Below are 21,917 nucleotides of genomic sequence, written 5' to 3'. Positions count from 1 at the left end.
GGTGGGAGTTTCAAAGAAGCATGACCACTAATGCATTTATCTGATATTATATGTGGTTATGACTCAAGCATTTTCTTTAGTCACTTGTGTATCTGATTGTGTGTATGTACCTCCAATTTCCCTACAGGGAAATCTGGTTCCTCCCTACAGGGAAATCTGGTTCCATGATTTGTAGGATCATATGAATTTACAATGATATCATATTAAAATCATTCAAAACAAATAGTATAACAGATTCCTTTGCCTTTGGCATGTGCATTTAAATGTTTGCTTCATAAGTTCTAAAATGTAAAACTCAGCACTTTATAAAATGAAAAAATTTAGTATTCTGTGGATATAGTACCAACCAGTCACAGCTGGAATTAGACAATTTGTACCAAAAGCTGAGTGCAACACTTTGTAGGGATATCAAATGGAATAATATTATTGTCTCAGTTGAAAGTAAAGCAGGTGCCAGACACATAAAAGATTACCAGTACTGCAGTCGAAAAGTTATTTTTTTATATGAGAGCCACTAGTTAAGTGTTTGGACTTTTCAAAAAACTGACCAAATCTCTATCAAGTCCAAATCTTATGCAGTTGAAGTGAAACATTATGTAGATGTTGTGAACCATTACAACTGGTGTACAACCATGTAATGCATCCTTTAATGGAAGACAATTACTGCAGAATGTGGTAGGTTTAAGGAACTGTTTCAAGAAGTTATTCACCTGATCATTCTGGTCACTGTTCCAGTATCACCAGCATCCTCTGAGAGGTCATTAGGTGCCTTGTAAAGACTTAAAGCTTGTCTCAGGTTGACAATGAGACAGTCGAGATTCACCCATCTACTACTTCTTCATGTTAATCAAGACAGAACTGGAAAAATTAATATCATGGATCTCATAAAAGAATTTGTTTCCCAAACTGGAAAATGACATAATAATATGTAATTCTAAAGATTTAAGAAAAACAATGCCTTCTCCTTTTTCAAAGAAACTGTTATTACTTTTTCGGTCTTCAGTTCAAAGACTGGCTCAATGCAGCTCTCCTCGTAGTCTATCCTGTGCAATCCTCTTCATCTCTCTGGAACTACTGCAAACCACATTCATTTGAAGATGCTTACTGTAGTCAAACCACAATCTCCCTCTACAATTTTTATTCCCCACACTTACTTCCATTACGAAACTGACTAATTCCCTGATGCCTCGGAATCTGTTCTATCAGCTGATTCCTTCTTTTAATAAATTTGTGCCATAAATTTCTTTTTTGTCATTTTAGTTTGCTGCTTCCTTATTAGTTACTCAATTTATCCATCTAATTTTCAATATTCTTTTCTAGCACTATATTTCAAAAGCTTATGTTCTTTTCTTCTCTGGCCTGTTTGCTGTCCACATTTCCCTCCCAAACAAGGTTACTACTCTCATTCTGTTTCAACAAATAACTCTTTTTCAAAAACACTTATATTACTATTGTCAGTTTTCACTTCATATCACTCTATTTCAGCCACTATCAGTTATTTTGCTGCCCAAATAGCAAAACTCATTGACTGATTCTATAGTGTGCCATTTTCTTATCTATTTCTGCCAGCATTACCTAGTTTATTTCAACTATATTTCATTATCCTTGTTATACTTTTATTGATTCTTATCTTATAGCATCTTTTCAGGACACTGTCCATCCCAATCAACTATTCTTCCTTTCCTGCCTCTGACAGAATTAGAATTTTTATTTCTTCTGCCTGAACTTTAATTCCCTTTCCCAATTTCTCATTGATTTTCTTTACTGCTTGCTCCGTGCAAAGATTTAATAACATTGGGGAGAGACCACAGCCCTGTCTCATTTCCTTCTCAATTACTGCTGCCCTTACATGCCCTTTGATGCTTATAACTGCAATATGTACAAGTTGCAAGATAACTTTTATCTCCTTTTACTGTACCCCATCTATCTTCATAATTTCAAAAAGTGTATTCCAGTCAACATTGTTAAACAGCTTTCTCTAAATTTACAAATGTTAGAAACATATGTCTACCTTTCTTCAACCTATATTCTAGAGTAAGTCATAGGGTCAGTATTGCCTCGTGTATGCCTACATTTCTCCAAAAATCAAATTGATCTTCCCTATGGTCAGCTTCTATAGCATTTGCTTTCTTCTGTAAATAATTAGTAATAGTATTTTTCAACCATGACTTATTAAATTGGTGGTTTGGTGATATTCATACCTGTAAGCACCTGCCTCCTTTGGTATAGAAGTTGTTATATTCTTTGTGAAATCTGAGGATATTTTATCTGTCTGGTATAGAATCTTGCTTACAAGGTGGAACAGTTAGTCATGCCTGCCTCTCCCAAAGTTCTCAACAATGCTGATGGAGTGTTGTCTACTGGGGCAGGCATCTTTAAACTTGTTTTTCAATGCTCTGTCAAATTCTTTCCACAATATCACATTCTCATTTCAACTTCATTTCTGTAATAAAATCTTCATATCTGTTTCCCTTACTAGACACTCTGTGTATTCTTTCCACTTTTCACAGCCTTCCCTTCTCTGCTCAGTACAAGCTTGCTATCTGAGTTCTTAATATTCGTAAAGGTGCTTCTCTTTTTTCCAAAGGTCTCTTTAATTTTCCTTTATGCTGCAGTTATCTTTCCCGTAGTCACACATGCTTCTACAGCCTTGGATTTCTTGTTCAATCATCTCTGCTTAATCGGTTTCAACTTTCTGTCAGTCTCAGTATTTATACTCCTGGATTCTCCTTTGCTGGCTTCTTTTGTTGCATTTGCATATATTGTTCTTTTGTCAAATACATTATCCAAGAACTTCTACTGTGCCTTGTCTTTTTGCCTCTTTGATCCTATGCTGACTTCACTGTCTCAACTCTCACTGCAATCAATTTATCCTCTGTTGTGTTCCTTAGCTCTATTTCAGTCTGTCGTTGCCTAAAGCTCCCTTTGAAATTCTCAGAAACCTGTAGTTCTTTCAACTTATCTAGGTCCGAATTCATTAATTTCCAACCATTCTGCAACTTATTCAGTTATAATCTACAGGAATAACCAACAAAATTGTGACCAGATGCCATATGTGCACCTGTGCAAGAAATTATATTTTTCTTCCTTTCATTAACATGTGAAAAACAGTTCTTGTAAAATAGTAACTGTAGTAGTAGTAGTAGTAGTAGTAGTAGTAGTAATAGCAGCAATGAGGTCTATCCATAGCACTCAATGCCTAACACACTTAGTAATGAAGCAAGCTGGGATAATTTTAATTCCCCTCTTGTTCTGCCATCTGCCTCCTTAAATTCGTTTTGTTACTTCGAACTATTTATCACTAACATACGTGAGCATAATCTACATTTTCATAAAAGAGAAAGATTGGCCCTCAGTTTTAAAAGAATATAACACTGGATCTAATTTTGTTCTTAGTTTTATGTATGTAATTGATTTTATAATTTATTTTGGTTATTCCTAGTTAGTAACTTACATTATATGATGAAATCAGTAATTGTTTTGTAACTCAAATTCTACTGTTCACTTATAAACAAGTATAAATTCTGTAATAATCGTAAACATTTCAAAGACGAACTAATAGTAATCTTAAAGTATCTATTTAGCTCTATTCGAAAACATGTTAGCAAAGGCTGGCCCTTCATGAATTCCAAAGTAATTAAACAGTTTTGTCAAAAGTATTGTTTGAGTAACTATATTTGTTAATTTCATGATTTAAACAAATAATTTGACATAATTTCTGTTAAAAAGATGCAATTTTTCGATGTATTCAGATAATATCATGAGTTAAGTTTTAATTGTAATTTCTGTAAATTTAATTTCAAACAACGAGTACTTTCAGTACCGATTATTGTGATGATATATAAGGGCCCAATTTTTGGTCATAAGACAGTCAGTCCACGGTCAAGTTTCAGACGAGTAACCAGTGTTGGTTAGAACAACAACAATGCTTCAAATTAACTGTGGAATAAGTGTTAAACAATTAGGCTGCATGTAGCTCCATACGTACGTGATCATTCTTCAAGAACTGTGAACTTTGTGGTTAGGTTTTACTGCTCATAGATATTCAATAAGAAACTACTGTAGGAGTATTTGGAGTTGCACCCGCTAACTACTGATGAGGCTTATCGAAGATTAAATAATAGTGCACTGGCCATATAACAGTGCAATATTGGGGGTTGTGAACAGTGAAACTAAAGTACTATGAAACACAACTGTGCACCTGTCGGCTACATAACTTGCAATAGTCAGTGTCAGAATCCACAACCCATTTTTTCGGCCAGTGTAGCAATGCAGTACACCCATACTGAGGACAACAAGCAACAAATGAAGAAATATAAAGCAGGTGGAACCACCACAACTTTCCCATATTATTGGTTTTCCATGACTTCTGTTAATTGCTTACGGCAAATGCCAGGATGAATCCTGGGCATGGCAAACTTTCTTCCCCATCCATCCCTAATGAAGCTTATGCTGTGTCCCTAATGACCTCATTATCAATGGGACATAATCACTAAACTTCAAATTGCTGGTAGTTATGTGTGCTCAATGGTTCCACTGAAAGATATATGTTTAATTCACATTACACAAAATCAGCGAATATTTATCATTGATCATTGTCCTTTTCCCCACCCCCTTTCCCATTGCCCTCTTCCCCTATCCCTCCCCCCCCCCTCCCCCCAAAAAAGAAATCACTGAATAAATTTCCTTGCCCCCCCCCCTCCCAAAAAAAGAAAGAATAGTTGGTATGCCAGTGCTGCTGTAACTGTTCCTGTATCAGCAGCTGGTCATTTGAAATTCTTCTCTCTACTTGTATCATGCAATATTTGCAGCTTACTTTCCTTATGAGCTGACTTCCTACTAGGAGAAAAGTAGTTACTGTGAAAAAAGCCACTGCTACCCCTCTTTTACTATTTCCTGTTGTTTGTATCTAATATTTCGGACCAAGAATTTACATAACTTTATACAGAACACTATCAGCTGCCTATATATTGGTGAAATCAATATATGTTTGATACAGTAAAAATAAATCCAAATATCAACTACTAGCTTCAAATCCTGAACGACTGTACATGGCCCTCTATCATGGCTGATTGAGAGAACGTCAATGAATTCATGCTCATGCAAGATGGAGAACAGTCACTCAACATGCTTTCTGTGCATCCCTGAATGAAAAGCTTCCAAGACATTGGTTGTGATAACAACGGTATTATGAGTAGCTTGCCAGAAGTCCTGGGCTCATGCCTTGCAACTTATTTTTGGGGGTTCAAAACAAGACATATACCAAGCAAAACTGCATATATTACATGAACTGGAGGTTCATGCATGGGAAGTTACATGAGATATAGCACATTATTTCTTGTAAGAAAATATTTGTTTCATTTCTGCCCATTCAATACCAATGACATCTACACCAAAATTTAAGTTATGAAACCTACTTTACTTATTTCATACTGCACATATACATTAACTTCTGTTACATTCACTTAGATAATAAAGTTGTAGTACCAAGATTTTAATGTTTAGTCCAGTTACAAACAAACTGCTTATAATGATTCTTTAGTTAAAGTATTATTTGATCTCTTTCTCATTCTGCCTCGTTTTATTGAGAAATGTAAGCTTCTCCAAATAGAAAATAGTCAAAATGTGTTTCATTTCCATAACACCTGTACATTAACAGGTGATATGGGCACACAAAAAGTACCAAAGAGTGAAGTACAAGATAATAAATAAGTGAACAAAAGATTTGTTAATTGTGAAAAGCAATGTAAATATGACTGACTTAGCAGAATGCAACAAGGATATTCACCTTTTGAAAAAGATACAAAATAGAGTTTCAGAACTGTAATGACAATGCCAATAATTTTACGATAATTTTGTTCATTAAGCAAGTCATTAACATATTCACTGAGCTCTCATTTTACTTTAGTTACTTACCTTTAATCTTTCTTTATCTTTCTTCCGAGCTGCCTTAAATGATGGTGGATCTTGTTCCTCTTCTAAATCAATTGTCATAAATTCTTCAAGAGTCAGTGCACTTGAAGGTGTTTCACCAAACTCTATTAGTCTGTAAGTATAGTAAGCATCAAAATTTATATTTACAAATAATTATGAAACAATTACATCAAAACAACTTTTCACTTCATTTCACTTGAATTTAAACAATCAAAATCAATTTTACTACACATTTCAAAGCAGTTAAACTCAAATATTGGAACATGTTCAGTTTTAACATACAAAAAGAAGTGGCATAGTTAACTTCTACATTTTGAAAAGCATAAACATCACATAAAACAGAGAATATTATAATTTTTTTATTCGTGAAAGATCCCGAATGCTGTATTTTTCATTTACTTTTACAGACCACACTGCTGTTATTGAAGAGATTTGCACCAATGCTTTCTTTAACAGTTCAGTAGTTCAAAAACTACAAACTGCGGCTCTGGGGTTTGGGTATCTCCTGAGAAGAGATTCACACTGGTCTGATAAGGTGACCAGATGAGCCCACTAACGTCACCAAACAAAGAAATAAGATGAGTGGTAACGCTTCTCTAAAAATGAAAGTGAACTATGAGAAGTGTAATCTGTGCCCTCCATTTAGTTTAAGTCACATACATTTTCAAGATCAACCAAGTTGGGTAAAAAGTTCTTAGAATGGCACAATTATTAATTCAAAGTCCCAGTTGCCTTCCTCAAAAAATATGGACCCAACACACCAAAGCAGTTACTATGAAACTATGATATAGTTGGTAAGGGAATTACATCTTTGGAAATGTTCCCTCCTTGCAATGTTGTCTCTTATAAGACTTTAATGTTGTCTGAGACTGTGGGGTCATATTCTGCCTCCACAGCACATCTGTTTCTGTAGATAAACATTTGTGTATTTATTCAAGATGTATTTCAAACTCCAAACATATTACCTCATTCCCCTTAGTCCTTACCAAACACACAACTACTTGTCCTATGAGGAGAAGGTATATAAAGAAATGCATGGTACAGCCATGGGCACTGGCCTGACACCCTCCAACACCAATGTTTTTATGGGCCATTTATAGGAAACCTTCCCAACCTCCCAAAACCCCAAAGCCTTTGTCTGGTTCTGGTTCACTGATATCTTCATTATCTGGGTTCAGGGCCAAAGCACCCTATCCTCATTTCTCCACAACCTTAACACCTTCTCTCCCTTCTGTTTCACCTGGTTCCCTTCAACCCAATATGCCATCTTCCTGGACACTGACCTCCACCTCTCTGATGGCTCCATCCACATCTCTGTCCACATTATACCCACAAACCACCACTGGTACATGCATGTTGACAGTTATCATTCCTTACACACCAAAAAATCACTCCTATACAGCTTGGCCATCCATGGACAGTGTATCAGCAGTGATGATAACTCCCCTTGCTGAAGGTCTGATGAGGGCCTTCACAGACAGGCACTAATGCCCAAACATACTCCACAAACATATTTCTCATGCCATGTCCTCACAGCCTGATCATGCTCTCACCACCCACAAGAATAAGTCATATAAGAGCACCCATCTTATCACTAAATGTTGTTCTGGACTGAAGCAACTGAACCACATCCTTTGCCAGGTCTCTGATTGTTTATCATGATGCCCGGAAATGAGGGACATCTTATCCAAGATCATCCCCCCCCCCCCCCCCCTTATGTGGTGTTCCATCATCCACCAAATCTACACAACAGCCTAGTTCATCACTACGCCACTCCTACTCTTAACCCCTTGGCACAGGGGTCATATCCCTGTGGAAGACCCAGGTGCAAGATCTCCCCAATCCACTTACTCAGCACATCCTACTCCAGTCCTGTCACAGGCTTATCCTATCCCATCAGAGTCAGAGCTACTTGTGAAAGCAGCCTGCAATCACTGCATAGCCTTTTATGTCAGTATGGCAACCAACCAGCTGTCCAACAGAGTGAATGGTCACTGCCTGACTGCAGCCAAAAACAAATTTGATTATTCTATGGCAAAACAAAGCAAGGCATGCTTGATTTCAATGGCTGCCCTTGCCATCTGGATTCCTCCTCCAGCAACAGCTTCTCTGACCTACAAAGATAGGAGTTATCTTTGCAACACATCCTTTGCTGTTCTACCTCTCCTGGCCGCAATCTCTAGTATTCCACTGCCCCACACGCTCTATCCAACAGTTACCCCTTTCTCTTTCCTGTCATGCCATTGCAATCCACTTTATTGTGTTATTCTCATTGTGCGCACACCCCACCAGCTCCGGTACCCATGCATCACATGGAGGGGTGTGTGTGAGTGCATTTTTTGTACCCTAGCTCGACAAAGGATTTATTCCAAAAGCTAGAAGGTTTTCTCTTTTGTGTGTGCCTGTTGACAGCTTAAGGCTACTATCTCATTATTTCTATGATGTAGTCAAACCCTGTGTGGGAAAAAATAGCATGTGTGTTTCATTTAAGTTCAGTTTCAGTCCATTTGTTAAAACTTTTCAAAGAAATTTTCTTTACATTTTCGACCATTAAGTTTCTCCATTATACTGTATCATAATACTTGCAAAATCAATAAACAGAATTGTACAGTTAACAATGGTAAATCATATACTTTGTTTTTGTGGTTTTCTTGTTGTGATGTTCAGTCTGAAAGTTCGATTTGATACAGTTCTCCACACTAATCTATACCATGCAAGTCTCTCCGTCTGAGCATAGCTATGACAAACTACATCCATGTGAACTTGCTTACTGTACTTCAACTTTAGTCTCTCTCTACAGTTTTTATTCCCTACACTTCATTCATTACCGAATTAACTGTTCCTTGATAGTTCAGGATAATTTATATCAACCAATCACTTCTTTTAAACAAGACATGCAATAAATATATTTCCTCCCTGATCTGTTTCAGTACATTTTCATTATCTACTCGATCTATCCATCTAATCTTTCGCATTATTTTGTAGCTGTTTTTGAAACTTTATATATTTTCTTCTTGTCTGAACCATTTATAGTCTTTTACTTCCATATATGACCACAGTCCATCCTGGAAATTCTTCCTAACATTTTAATTTATATAAGACATTAAAATATTTCTCTTTTGCAAAGTAAGCTTTCTTGCTTTGGAAGTCTGCATTTTATATACTCTTTACCTCTGTCATCATCAGATAGTTTGCTGCTCACATAGAAAAACTCATTTTGAACTTCTAGTTTCTCATTTCCTACTTTAATCTCTTCAGCATCATCTGATTTAATTTGACTACATACCATTATCATTGATGATGCTATAACATCATTTTAAGACACTATACATCCAGTTTAACTGATTTTGCAGTCCTTAGTCATCTCTGGCATCCATGGTTTCCTTTACTGCTTGCTCAATGTACACAATTGAATAGCATGGGAGATAGGCTAAAATCCTGTCCCACTCCTTACTCTATCAGTGCATTTCTTTCATGTCCTTTGACACTGTTTCATGACATCACACTCCCTAGATTTCTTATTTTCACACTCCATGCAGATAAAAATTAAGTTATTATTTGGCCTTTCAACAAATTACTGATAATCTTATAACTTGTATGGTAATGAAAGATGAGGAGGGGGTGAGGGGGAGGGCGTCAGACAATTAAGACTTCATAAAGAGAAAAACCCCCCATTAACCATGGACCTTGCCGTTGGTGGGGAGGCTTGCGTGCCTCAGCGATACAGATAGCCGTACCGTAGGTGCAACCACAACGGAGGGGTATCTGTTGAGAGGCCAGACAAATGTGTGGTTCCTGAAGAGGGGCAGCAGCCTTTTCAGTAGTTGCAAGGGCAACAGTCTGGATGATTGACTGATCTGGCCTTGTAACAATAACCAAAATGGCCTTGCTGTGCTGGTACTGCGAACGGCTGAAAGCAAGGGGAAACTACAGCCGTAATTTTTCCCGAGGGCATGCAGCTTTACTGTATGATTACATGATGATGGCGTCCTCTTGGGTAAAATATTCCGGAGGTAAAATAGTCCCCCATTCGGATCTCCGGGCGGGGACTACTCAAGAGGATGTCGTTATCAGGAAAAAGAAAACTGGCGTTCTACGGATCGGAGCGTGGAATGTCAGATCCCTTAATCGGGCAGGTAGGTTAGAAAATTTAAAAAGGGAAATGGATAGGTTGAAGTTAGATATAGTGGGAATTAGTGAAGTTCGGTGGCAGGAGAAACAAGACTTCTGGTCAGGTGACTACAGGGTTATAAACACAAAATCAAATAGGGGTAATGCAGGAGTAGGTTTAACAATGAATAGGAAAATAGGAATGCGGGTAAGCTACTACAAACAGCATAGTGAACACATTATTGTGGCCAAGATAGATACGAAGCCCACGCCTACTACAGTAGTACAAGTTTATATGCCAACTAGCTCTGCAGATGACGAAGAAATTGAAGAAATGTATGATGAAATAAAAGAAATTATTCAGATTGTGAAGGGAGACGAAAATTTAATAGTCATGGGTGACTGGAATTCGAGTGTAGGAAATGGGAGAGAAGGAAACATAGTAGGTGAATATGGATTGGGGGACAGAAATGAAAGAGGAAGCCGCCTGGTCGAATTTTGCACAGAGCACAACATAATCATAACTAACACTTGGTTTAAGAATCATGAAAGAAGGTTGTATACATGGAAGAACCCTGGAGATACTAAAAGGTATCAGATAGATTATATAATGGTAAGACAGAGATTTAGGAACCAGGTTTTAAATTGTAAGACATTTCCAGGGGCAGATGTGGACTCTGACCACAATCTATTGGTTATGACCTGTAGATTATTAAAACTGAAGAAACTGCAAAAAGGTGGGAATTTAAGGAGATTGGACCTGGATAAACTAAAAGAACCAGAGGTTGTACAGAGATTCAGGGAGAGCATAAGGGAGCAATTGACAGGAATGGGGGAAATAAATACAGTAGAAGAAGAATGGGTAGCTTTGAGGGATGAAGTAGTGAAGGCAGCAGAGGATCAAGTAGGTAAAAAGACGAGGGCTAGTAGAAATCCTTGGGTAACAGAAGAAATATTGAATTTACTTGATGAAAGGAGAAAATATAAAAATGCAGTAAGTGAAACAGGCAAAAAGGAATACAAACGTCTCAAAAATGAGATCGACAGGAAGTGCAAAATGGCTAAGCAGGGATGGCTAGAGGACAAATGTAAGGATGTAGAGGCCTATCTCACTAGGGGTAAGATAGATACCGCCTATAGGAAAATTAAAGAGACCTTTGGAGATAAGAGAACGACTTGTATGAATATCAAGAGCTCAGATGGAAACCCAGTTCTAAGTAAAGAAGGGAAAGCAGAAAGGTGGAAGGAGTATATAGAGGGTCTATACAAGGGCGATGTACTTGAGGACAATATTATGGAAATGGAAGAGGATGTAGATGAAGATGAAATGGGAGATATGATACTGCGTGAAGAGTTTGACAGAGCACTGAAAGACCTGAGTCGAAACAAGGCCCCCGGAGTAGACAATATTCCATTGGAACTACTGACGGCCCTGGGAGAGCCAGTCCTGACAAAACTCTACCATCTGGTGAGCAAGATGTATGAAACAGGCGAAATACCCTCAGACTTCAAGAAGAATATAATAATTCCAATCCCAAAGAAAGCAGGTGTTGACAGATGTGAAAATTACCGAACTATCAGCTTAATAAGTCACAGCTGCAAAATACTAACACGAATTCTTTACAGACGAATGGAAAAACTAGTAGAAGCCAACCTCGGGGAAGATCAGTTTGGATTCCGTAGAAACACTGGAACACGTGAGGCAATACTGACCTTACGACTTATCTTAGAAGAAAGATAAAGGAAAGGCAAACCTACGTTTCTAGCATTTGTAGACTTAGAGAAAGCTTTTGACAATGTTGACTGGAATACTCTCTTTAAAATTCTAAAGGTGGCAGGGGTAAAATACAGGGAGCGAAAGGCTATTTACAATTTGTACAGAAACCAGATGGCAGTTATAAGAGTCGAGGGACATGAAAGGGAAGCAGTGGTTGGGAAGGGAGTAAGACAGGGTTGTAGCCTCTCCCCGACGTTGTTCAATCTGTATATTGAGCAAGCAGTAAAGGAAACAAAAGAAAAATTCGGAGTAGGTATTAAAATTCATGGAGCAGAAATAAAAACTTTGAGGTTCGCCGATGACATTGTAATTCTGTCAGAGACAGCAAAGGACTTGGAAGAGCAGTTGAATGGAATGGACAGTGTCTTGAAAGGAGGATATAAGATGAACATCAACAAAAGCAAAACAAGGATAATGGAATGTAGTCTAATTAAGTCGGGTGATGCTGAGGGAATTAGATTAGGAAATGAGGCACTTAAAGTAGTAAAGGAGTTTTGCTGTTTGGGGAGCAAAATAACTGATGATGGTCGAAGTAGAGAGGATATAAAATGTAGGCTGGCAATGGCAAGGAAAGCGTTTCTGAAGAAGAGAAATTTGTTAACATCCAGTATTGATTTAAGTGTCAGGAAGTCATTTCTGAAAGTATTCGTATGGAATGTACCATGTATGCAAGTGAAACATGGACGATAAATAGTTTGGACAAGAAGAGAATAGAAGCTTTCGAAATGTGGTGCTACAGAAGAATGCTGAAGATTAGATGGGTAGATCACATAACTAATGAGGAAGTATTGAATAGGATTGGGGAGAAGAGGAGTTTGTGGCACAACTTGACCAGAAGAAGGGATCGGTTGGTAGGACATGTTCTGAGGCATCAAGGGATCACCAATTTAGTATTGGAGGGCAGCGTGGAGGGTAAAAATCGTAGAGGGAGACCAAGAGATGAATACACTAAGCAGATTCAGAAGGATGTAGGTTGCAGTAGGTACTGGGAGATGAATAAGCTTGCACAGGATAGAGTAGCATGGAGAGCTGCATCAAACCAGTCTCAGGACTGAAGACCACAACAACAACAACAAAGAGAAAAAAATACTTTTCACTCCCTTACCTTTCTTCATCCACTCAGCTGTATTCATGAGATCAATTTAAGGTTCTGTATGTCTTCAGGTTTGCTGATACATGGAAAATACTTTCTCCATACTCTTATCAGAAAATGACACAGACTACAGATTTAAACTGATTTATGCACCATTGTAATGTGCCTAAAGATGGCACAGTTCGCTCTGAAATCAATTGTACATATTTTTGTCGCCAATAAATGCAACTGAAAGGATAAAGACAACCAGAAAATAGAATAAAAAAATTTGTTTTCTTCCATGGAAACTAACATGGAGCTCTCAGGTTCAATCCTCAGTATTCATATTCTTTTGGGATGGGAAGGTCTCGTGTGGAGTCCACTTTGTCTTATGAGGTCAAATGCTCAAATTAATAAACAACAACATTTGACGTGATAGCTGCTGACATGGCATCAAATCAAAAGGTTTGAATCTGGAACAGTGATTTACTGGAACTGTAATGAAGAAAATTTCGAACATATTGTGATTCTATCCTTTCAACAACTGCACCTTCTAGTTCGATTTTTTCTGTCCCTCTATGAAAACAGGCTATTTCATATGGTATCTCAGAATTTTATTCAAGTTGTAAGTAGGACTTGACAGAGTACTTCTGCATAGATACTGCTGGGTATATAGATCACTGTGTCTCTGCAGTAAGTTCTCATATAGTCAATCAAAAATATGTGGCATCTGGTGTTCATTTCCCTCACTCCATAATTCATACAACCAGATCCACCCCTGACTGCATTTGGAACTTGCACGCCTTATGTAGGCTCACAAAGAATGGTGTACAAGTTGAAATCCAAGGATTTTGATAACAAAACTTGACATTCACCTTGATTAGCCTCACTCTTCCCAAAAATCGCATTGAGATGCAACAATCAGACAGGACAGTTCATAAACAGAGGAAGTCAGGTGATACCTGGGAAGTAATTTTATTTGATGATTTTGGTACTTATTTGATCTCAGATAGTACTGGTAGAGAACATCTAATGCCAGCTTTGATCTTTTCTTCACAGTAGCTTTCCAACAAGACTTGAAGGACTTAGTGTAATACTACTGATACTTTACACTCCCTGACACTAAAAGTAAAAGACCAAAAAGATATGGTTAGATGTCAGTGTAACTTTGTACACATGCACACAATATCTTCATGTATGTAAATGACTAGAGTTGCAGTTCTCTGTGGTAGGTAGAATGGCCACCAAAGTACATTAGTGTTGTTCACGTTTAGCATTGTCACCAGACCCAGTAGGGCATGTAAGGGGAATGTGCAGTGTCAGATGATGAGTGATGACTATGGGGACAGATATGTCACATACTCATGTGGGATGCAGTTATTGCACCTGACAGAGTTTGAAAGCGGTCTCATTGTGGGGCTCCATTTGGCTGACTGGTTGAAGCAAGCAATATCGTGATTCATCACTTATCCTGATGTCACAGTCGTCTGACGTTAGACTTCATGGAAATGTAAGGGCATGCATACTCATCGACAGAGTTCTGGTTATCACATCTGGCCACACAATGGAGGATCGCCATACTGCACACCGAACACAGTGTAACCTCTTCACATCTGTGCCTGTGACTTGAGAAAAAGGACTTCCTGTAATGTTTTGTATCATCCCAAACCATTGGTCAGAGATTAGCAGCAGGTGCATAGGCTGCCATTGACAACACAACACAAGCAGCTGTGTTTGGAGTGGTGCCATGATCAGGAAGAACAGGCTGCTGCTGATTGGCATTGTATTGTACTCTCTGATGAATCACAGTTCTGCACTAGCCCAGATGACTGTCATCAGTTTGAACTGCAGAAACATGGGGAGAGATCCCGTTCTTTCAATGTTTTGGAGAGGCACAGCAGTTTTACTCCTAACATCATGTTGTAGAAAGCCATCAAGTGTGACTTTTGGTCACAACTAGTAGTGACTGAGGGAACTCTCATGCTAAACGGTACATCATGGACATGCAGTGTCCTCATGTGCTATGTCCATGTGACAGTATCATGGTACCATTTTTCAACAGGACAATGCTCATCCACACAACATGTTTCTCTATGGACTATCTGCATATCAAGGTACTACCATGGCCAGCAGGTTCCCTAAACCTGTCTCTAACAGAGCATTTGTGGGACCAGGTTGGATGTCAACTCCGTCCTAGTGTCAGTATCCAGGATATCGACTAGTTACAGCAGTTGTGGGCCAGCTAGTTTCAAGGGAGGTACAACAGCTTTATAATTCCCTTCCCAACTGAATCAGTGTTTGCACCCAGGCCAGAGGGGATGTAATGTTAAACTGATAAGTGGGCTCAAACTGGCAACTTCTTTGTAAATTTGATTTGACTTTGTAAACACTGAAATAAAATTGCATACCCTCTCAACCTGTGAAGTTTCATTTGATTTCCTCCTCTCCTTCTCGGTCCTTCACTTTCCTTGACAGGCAGTGTATTTCTAAACCCAACTGTGTTACATGAAACAGATGTAATCCCCAAAATTACTGTTTGCCTAACCATAACAGAGAAGGTAGCAACAAAGCACACGTAAATTTATTGTAAATCCAAGTTAAGAATAGTACCATGCCCTTGTGACTGATGTCTTGCACAAGAAACCCGAAACATTATTAGCAGAAACTTACCTTTTTTTCAATGTTGATTCATGAACTTTTACTATTTTAATTATATCAGAGACTGTGCGACTGAACTCATGTAGTCGGGCAGCAATCAACAAAGCTGGAAAAATAGATAACGAAGTTAGTAATGGCATTCAGTAAAAATAATGTCATTAACAGTAACAAGAACTAAAATAAAGCCTGAATATATGCAGGCAAAATACTTTCAACAACAAATAATTAACTTTGTGAAAAATGGGGCTTAAAATTCTGTAATTCCACTGTGTAATTCTTCTTTTATTTTTTCACAATACACAATATAATTGATCAACTATTCTGTTGTGTGTTTCACTCTCTAATTTTCAGCATTAGAAATCTACTGCCAGAATACCACTATACCTGCTCTGAAATGCTCTGCTGTGTTTGGAAGTGACAATTTTAAGATTATACTTTTTTATGTCATATTCTATTAGAAGTAAAGTATCATGTACAAGTAAAATTGATCAAGTATATATGATAGTCATACAAAACAGAACTTTTCTTGCCATAAAATATATTTAAGTAAATTTGAAACACTTAGCACCATGTTTAATTAAAACCCTTGTTATGTATAAATTCTCATCCCCTTGCTTACCTGTATTTGAAAGTTAAGTAAATAACTAGACTGTTAATAAATTCCAACTTCCAGGTACAGCCCTTGTATTGGTTCATTTCAAGCAGCAGCATAAAAGTTTGTTGCAGAAATTACTAACAGATTAATAAGACAATAAAATAATTTTATGTGGCTTTCAAATTTGAGTTTAAATAGCACCAGCGATGAAAGAATACTAGCATTAAATGGTTGAAACAAAATGTTTAGTGCGTCACTTGTGAAAAATTTGTAAACTGGAATTTAATGTTTGTAATTTTTAATGTTGTATGGAACATGAGAGCTAAAGACATGCTCCCACCTGGTAGTTAGGTGGTGACCATAATCAATCACCATAAAATGCAGAGAACATTTGCAGCTTGCAGAGTTTATGAATACAATATTAGAAGACAATTGTTTTTTGTCACTTTGGAATCATAAAAGTGACACAAAAACCAAGCACAATGACTTTAATGCAAGTGAATGCAAGATTAGAAAGATTTTGGTGTGTAGTAAATAATTAGGCATTTGTGTCTTTTTATCTTTAATATTCTCTGTTTTCTTTCCTTATCAGGCCACAAAGACCTGATTCAGGACACATTATATAGAAGTCAAGGTAAGTTTCAGTAACACTGGTGTGTAATAGGTTATTATTTTTAGTAAAATTAGTTCAAAACTTTAGCTGAAAAATACTGACTTTGGCAGTAAAGAGAAACATCAGTATTACATCCAGGTTCCTCTCCCATTCTTCTTTAATTGAACTATCACTCTGTCTTTAAGAACACTGAAGTCAGAGAGACATTAAAACATTATCATATTTCCTGTAAAGCAGCAGTACTATATTTGTCTCACATACATTATCTTAGAAACTTAAACCTTTTTCAAATATGTGTTAGTATGTTTTTACATTAAAATACCTGCACCACATAGGCCAGAAGGTCTTCTTCCAGTATGGATGCTGTCTCGTTTCATTCGCTGCACTAGACGCAATGCAGTCATGGAAACTTCATGAGTCTTATCTCCAAATTCTAGTCTATTTGCAAATCTTAGAATGTATAAACAAGGATCTGTAAAGAAAAAAGAATCAGTCAGTAATTAGTTTGGAATTTATTGTGGTAGTGGTATCCTGCCTGAAAACATGTAAAATATTTAATAATTCTACAAAAATGAAAAGAAAAGGTGGATTCATAGAGTAAGGAAAGAAAGTTCTGAAAGAATGTAAATAATTTAGGAGTAAAGGAGGTTATGCAATGAATAGGAGAAGTACTGAGTTGTCAACAGGCACACGTAAAAGAGAATGAAAACCTGCTAGCCTTGTTTGAAATAAATCCTTTGACAAGTTAGGACACACACACACACACACACACACACACACACACACACACACACACACACACACACACAGAGGATAGCTCACCTACAAAGGAGCAACCCTTTTGTCACCCAGTATTGACTGGACCAACAGGTCTTCGCCAAGGCTTTAATTATTCATCATCATGCCTAGAAATGAGGGACATTCTATTCAAGATAATTTCCACCCATCCTGAAGTGGCATTCTGTTGCCTACCCAACCTACACAACATACTGATCCATCCCTATGCCACTCCCATTCTGAACCACTCGCCGCAGGGAACATATCCCTCTTGAAGATCCAGGTGCAAGACCTGTCCAGCCCACCTACCCAGCACTTCCTACTCTAGTCATGTCACAGGCTTATCCCATCCCATCAGAGGAAAGGCCACTTGCGAAAGCAGCAACTACGCTGCAATCACTGCACAGATTTTTATGTCAGTGTGACAAGAAACCACCTGGACACTCGAATGAATGGCCACCATCAAATTGTGGGCAAGAACAAAGTTGACCACCCAGTGGCACAACATGCACCTGAAGACAACATATTTGATTTTAATGGCTAATTCACGACCCAAGCCATCTGGATGCTTCCCTCTATCACCAGATTTTTTGAACTACGCAGATGAGAGTTATTCTTACAACACATCCTTTGCTGCTGCATCTCCTCCCGCCTCAGTCTCCACTGACTCACTGTCCCCAAATCCTCTATTCAAAATTTTCTCACTTCTCTGTCCCATTAAACCCTCACAACTCACTCCTCTATGTCATCAGTGTCCCCCACTATCATGTAAGCACTGTTAAAGGTTGTGTAACTTGGTTTTATTAACATAATACCCCAAGAATAAGCTAGGGAGATTAGAATTAAACACCCAATCGACATGAGGTCATTAGAGAAGAAGTACATGTTTCACATAAACAAGGAGATGAAAGGAAATGAGTCTTGTTCCTTTCAAAGGAAACATACTGGTTGGTGTGTACACTGTCAGATACGGTACACAGCTAAGCCTACAGAGTGTGTGACATGCCAGGTAGCCTTCTGTGTGGTGACACATAGTTAAAATCAGTCGGCTTGCAGATGACAGACATAAGAGGAATCTCTTTACACTTCCACTACAAGACTTACAAATACTCCACTACATCAGCTAATAGTTGCGTCTCCCACTACTGAAGACAGTGACACAAAGGACTAAGTGGTCTGGCTAAAAAAATAGCTGGTGTAAGGATATAACATTCTTTATTTTTACTTCTTCTCAAATTTTACATTATTCCTTTAAAATTCTCCCCTTCATATTCCTTACTGCAGCCCAGGCAAATTTTCCACTGCTGAAAGAAGTGTTTGAAGAGAACTTTAAAAGCACGTTCATGGTCTCCATCATTTTCTTTTTCACAGCTTCACCTGTTTCAAATCTTGTCCCTTTCGTAGTAGATTTCACTTCCAGAAAGTGAAAAAGCGGCATACGGAGCAAAAACTGCTGAGTAGGGTGGATGTTCCAACAGAGATTCCATGCTTAGCGAAAAACGATTTGACAGGTGTCAGCTTCTTGTGCACAATTTTGAACAAACTATCCTCATGTGAAAATTATTTGTGTAGAATGTGCCACATTATTTCTTTGTTAATTCTTACAATGCGAGCAACCACATGAAACTCAACCGACAGTCTTCCCGAATTTACTTCCAATTTTTTCAAAGTTTTTGTCCCTCGTTGACGTTGCGGGTCGCTCTGCACGTGGCTCATCTCCAGTCTCTTCTCGTCCCTCTCTGAGCCGCTAAAACCACTCAAAATGTTGAGCGCATGAAACACATCCGGCACTGTATCCTAGTTTCAATGAAGAATGGACCTCTGGAGGTCTTTCCAAGTGGCCCGAACGTACAGATTTCGGACGACAGTCGGTGAAATTCAAATCAGTTTGTTTTTTCCCGTCAATATGGCCGACATGACACGAAACATGGACTGTGAGAAACTGATAAGTTTTGTCGAAGGAGTAGTTTGTGGCATCCTGAGAATGAAAAATATCATAATCAGGTTATAGTTCGGATTTTATGGACTGAAATCGAAGGTTTATTGGAAACCACAAGAAGGCAAAATCTTTATGAGAAATTTTAGGAGTAGATCATAGACTCGAAACATAATTTGTTCAAGTGACAGGAACGCTGTATCTTACGGTTAAAGCTACTGTAGTCGATCTTTTTGGGTTATAGCTGGTGGGCATTAGCTGTCTACAAATTACTGTTACTATTTTCTGGCATTTTTATGTCAACAGGCTGCCTATTCTGTTGCATGAAGTGGTTTGTAAATGTGATATACGTACGTGTCTACACTTTACAGTGAATGTAACAGCACACACGAAAAGTGTCTTCTTCAAAAGTAAGGTTAAACTGAGAAGCTTCCTTAGAACGTGTACGTGTTAGTTTGACATATCCGTAGTGCGAACTTGACAGGGAAGTTTGCTCTTTTAGGAGGAACTTAATAAGTTATAAAAAGTTCCAATGTCCATTCGAATTAAGTAGTTGTGATTACCGGGTTCTGAGAGTAATATGTCCTTTAGCAAATTTTCTTGGGTAAATCTGTCATTTTAGCCATTCCCTGGATCAGAGTCTCGCTTTTTTCTTCTTCCTTAAACACAGTGCTAGGACTGCTTTTTCTGCATTTGCGGCCGTACTCACTGCTCTCAAAGTACACACGAACACAAATAGTGTCTGCTTCGAAGTGAGGTTAAACTGACAAACATCGTTTGAACATCTACGGGCTTGCTTGTCAAATCTGTGGCTAGATAAGAGCGAATTTGTCAAATACGTTTGAACGTTTTGGTGGCGGGGGGGGGGGGGGGGGGGGCCTTTAATGCAATGTATCACTGAACCTACCGATACATATTTTCGTACTATGTGGGTGTATCGTAAAACTTGTTTGGTAATCCTAATAGCTGCAGACAGAGTGTACAGTACCGAAAATGTTTTTTTAGAGACAGATATAGCTCATTCAGCATCTTATTAACGAACGACGCATTGCAGCACTCGTCTCCAAGCACAGAGGCATCGTGATATCTATCCCACCCTTGGAAGTTAAAATGTATCCTACTTCGTTCATAGACCAGATTCTAATCCAACCTAACTTGCTCGACCGTACCAAAAACTGACAAACGAGATCGAACGCACCGTAACCAAGCAGTCGTCCGATGTTATCGAGCGACCTCTGGCGACGGCATCTGACAACCATTGTCGGTGTCACAGTGAACACAGGACAAAGGTCCGCAGCTCGTGGTCTAGCGACTAGCGTTGCTGCCTCTGGACCACGGGGTCCCGTGTTCGATTCCCGGCCGGGTTGGGGATTTTCTCTGCCCAGGACTGGGCGTTTGTGATGTCCTAATCATTTCATCATCATCATTCGACTGGACTGTGTAAAAGTTGGGACTTCGTACGGGCGCTGATGACTGCGCAGTTGAACAACGTCCCACAAACCAAACATCATTACCAGACAAATGCCGACGCCCCGCACATCTCCACTCAACTGTTGTCACCGCGATCAAGATTTTCGCATATCACCAGTTGCCGATCAGTTCCAGTTATGTGCGAGTGATCCTCGGACAGCCAATGCAGAGTATCAAAGTGTGTATAAGTATTTCAAGCCTGAACTATAAACTGTTTAACAGCAGCCTATTGGTTTAGTCAGCTAACGTTCACTGAGTTCGAATAGACCCGTCTTCCATACCTTACTTCATTGCCATGCCTGTTTATCAAGCTGAAGATGAAAATTTGCGGACATACTATCAAAATGATTGTTCAATATTACTCAGTGTGCTGCCAACTTTATTTGTGTATCAATGTACTACAGCATGCACGCTATCTAAACACAACAACCACATTTCTTGTGGAAGAGTTTTAGCTTCTTGTTGCCTTTTATGTTGGGCACCAAACTTATGTGGTGAATACAACATAAAACTGATACCTGTCTCACACTATTTAAGGAAATCTAAATCAAAATTGCCAGATACAGATTCGAATTCTCTTCTTCCCAAATGTGAGTTCAGTACACTAACCATTCTCCCACCTCACTCGGTGGTATTCCAGAACAGTCACAGAACTGAAAGTTGGTGTTTTTAAGCGAACACATGTGGTGTCACCGCCAGACACCACACTTGCTAGGTGGTAGCCTTTTAAATCGGCCGCGGTCCATTAGTATACGCCGGACCCGCGTGTCGCCACTGTCAGTAATTGCAGACCGAGCGCCACCACACGGCAGGTCTAGAGAGACGTACTAGCACTTGCCCCAGTTGTACAGCCGACGTTCATAGCAATGGTTCACTGACAAATACGCTCTCATTTGCCGAGACAATAGTTAGCATAGCCTTCAGCTACATTTGCTACGACCTAGCAAGGCGCCGTATTCAATTGATATTTATCAT

The 21,917-nt window shown here is 38.6% G+C and overlaps 1 protein-coding gene across 1 annotated transcript in view; it reads right to left on the bottom strand.

Annotated features, from left to right (window-relative positions):
• The window catches only part of LOC126468584 (transcription factor IIIB 90 kDa subunit), a 371,910-nt gene that overhangs the window by 54,720 nt on the left and 295,273 nt on the right, over positions 1-21,917 (bottom strand). The window contains exons 5-7 of the mRNA XM_050096561.1: positions 17,082-17,231; positions 15,564-15,657; positions 5,917-6,046 (exon numbers count right to left, since the gene is read on the bottom strand). Of these exons, the coding sequence (XP_049952518.1) occupies positions 5,917-6,046; positions 15,564-15,657; positions 17,082-17,231 (374 nt within the window). The remainder of the gene's footprint in view (positions 1-5,916; positions 6,047-15,563; positions 15,658-17,081; positions 17,232-21,917) is intronic.

This window comes from Schistocerca serialis, chromosome 1 (genome assembly GCF_023864345.2).
Source record: "Schistocerca serialis cubense isolate TAMUIC-IGC-003099 chromosome 1, iqSchSeri2.2, whole genome shotgun sequence".
Classification (NCBI taxonomy): domain Eukaryota; kingdom Metazoa; phylum Arthropoda; class Insecta; order Orthoptera; family Acrididae; genus Schistocerca; species Schistocerca serialis.
This window is presented reverse-complemented; position numbering and strand designations above follow the sequence as displayed.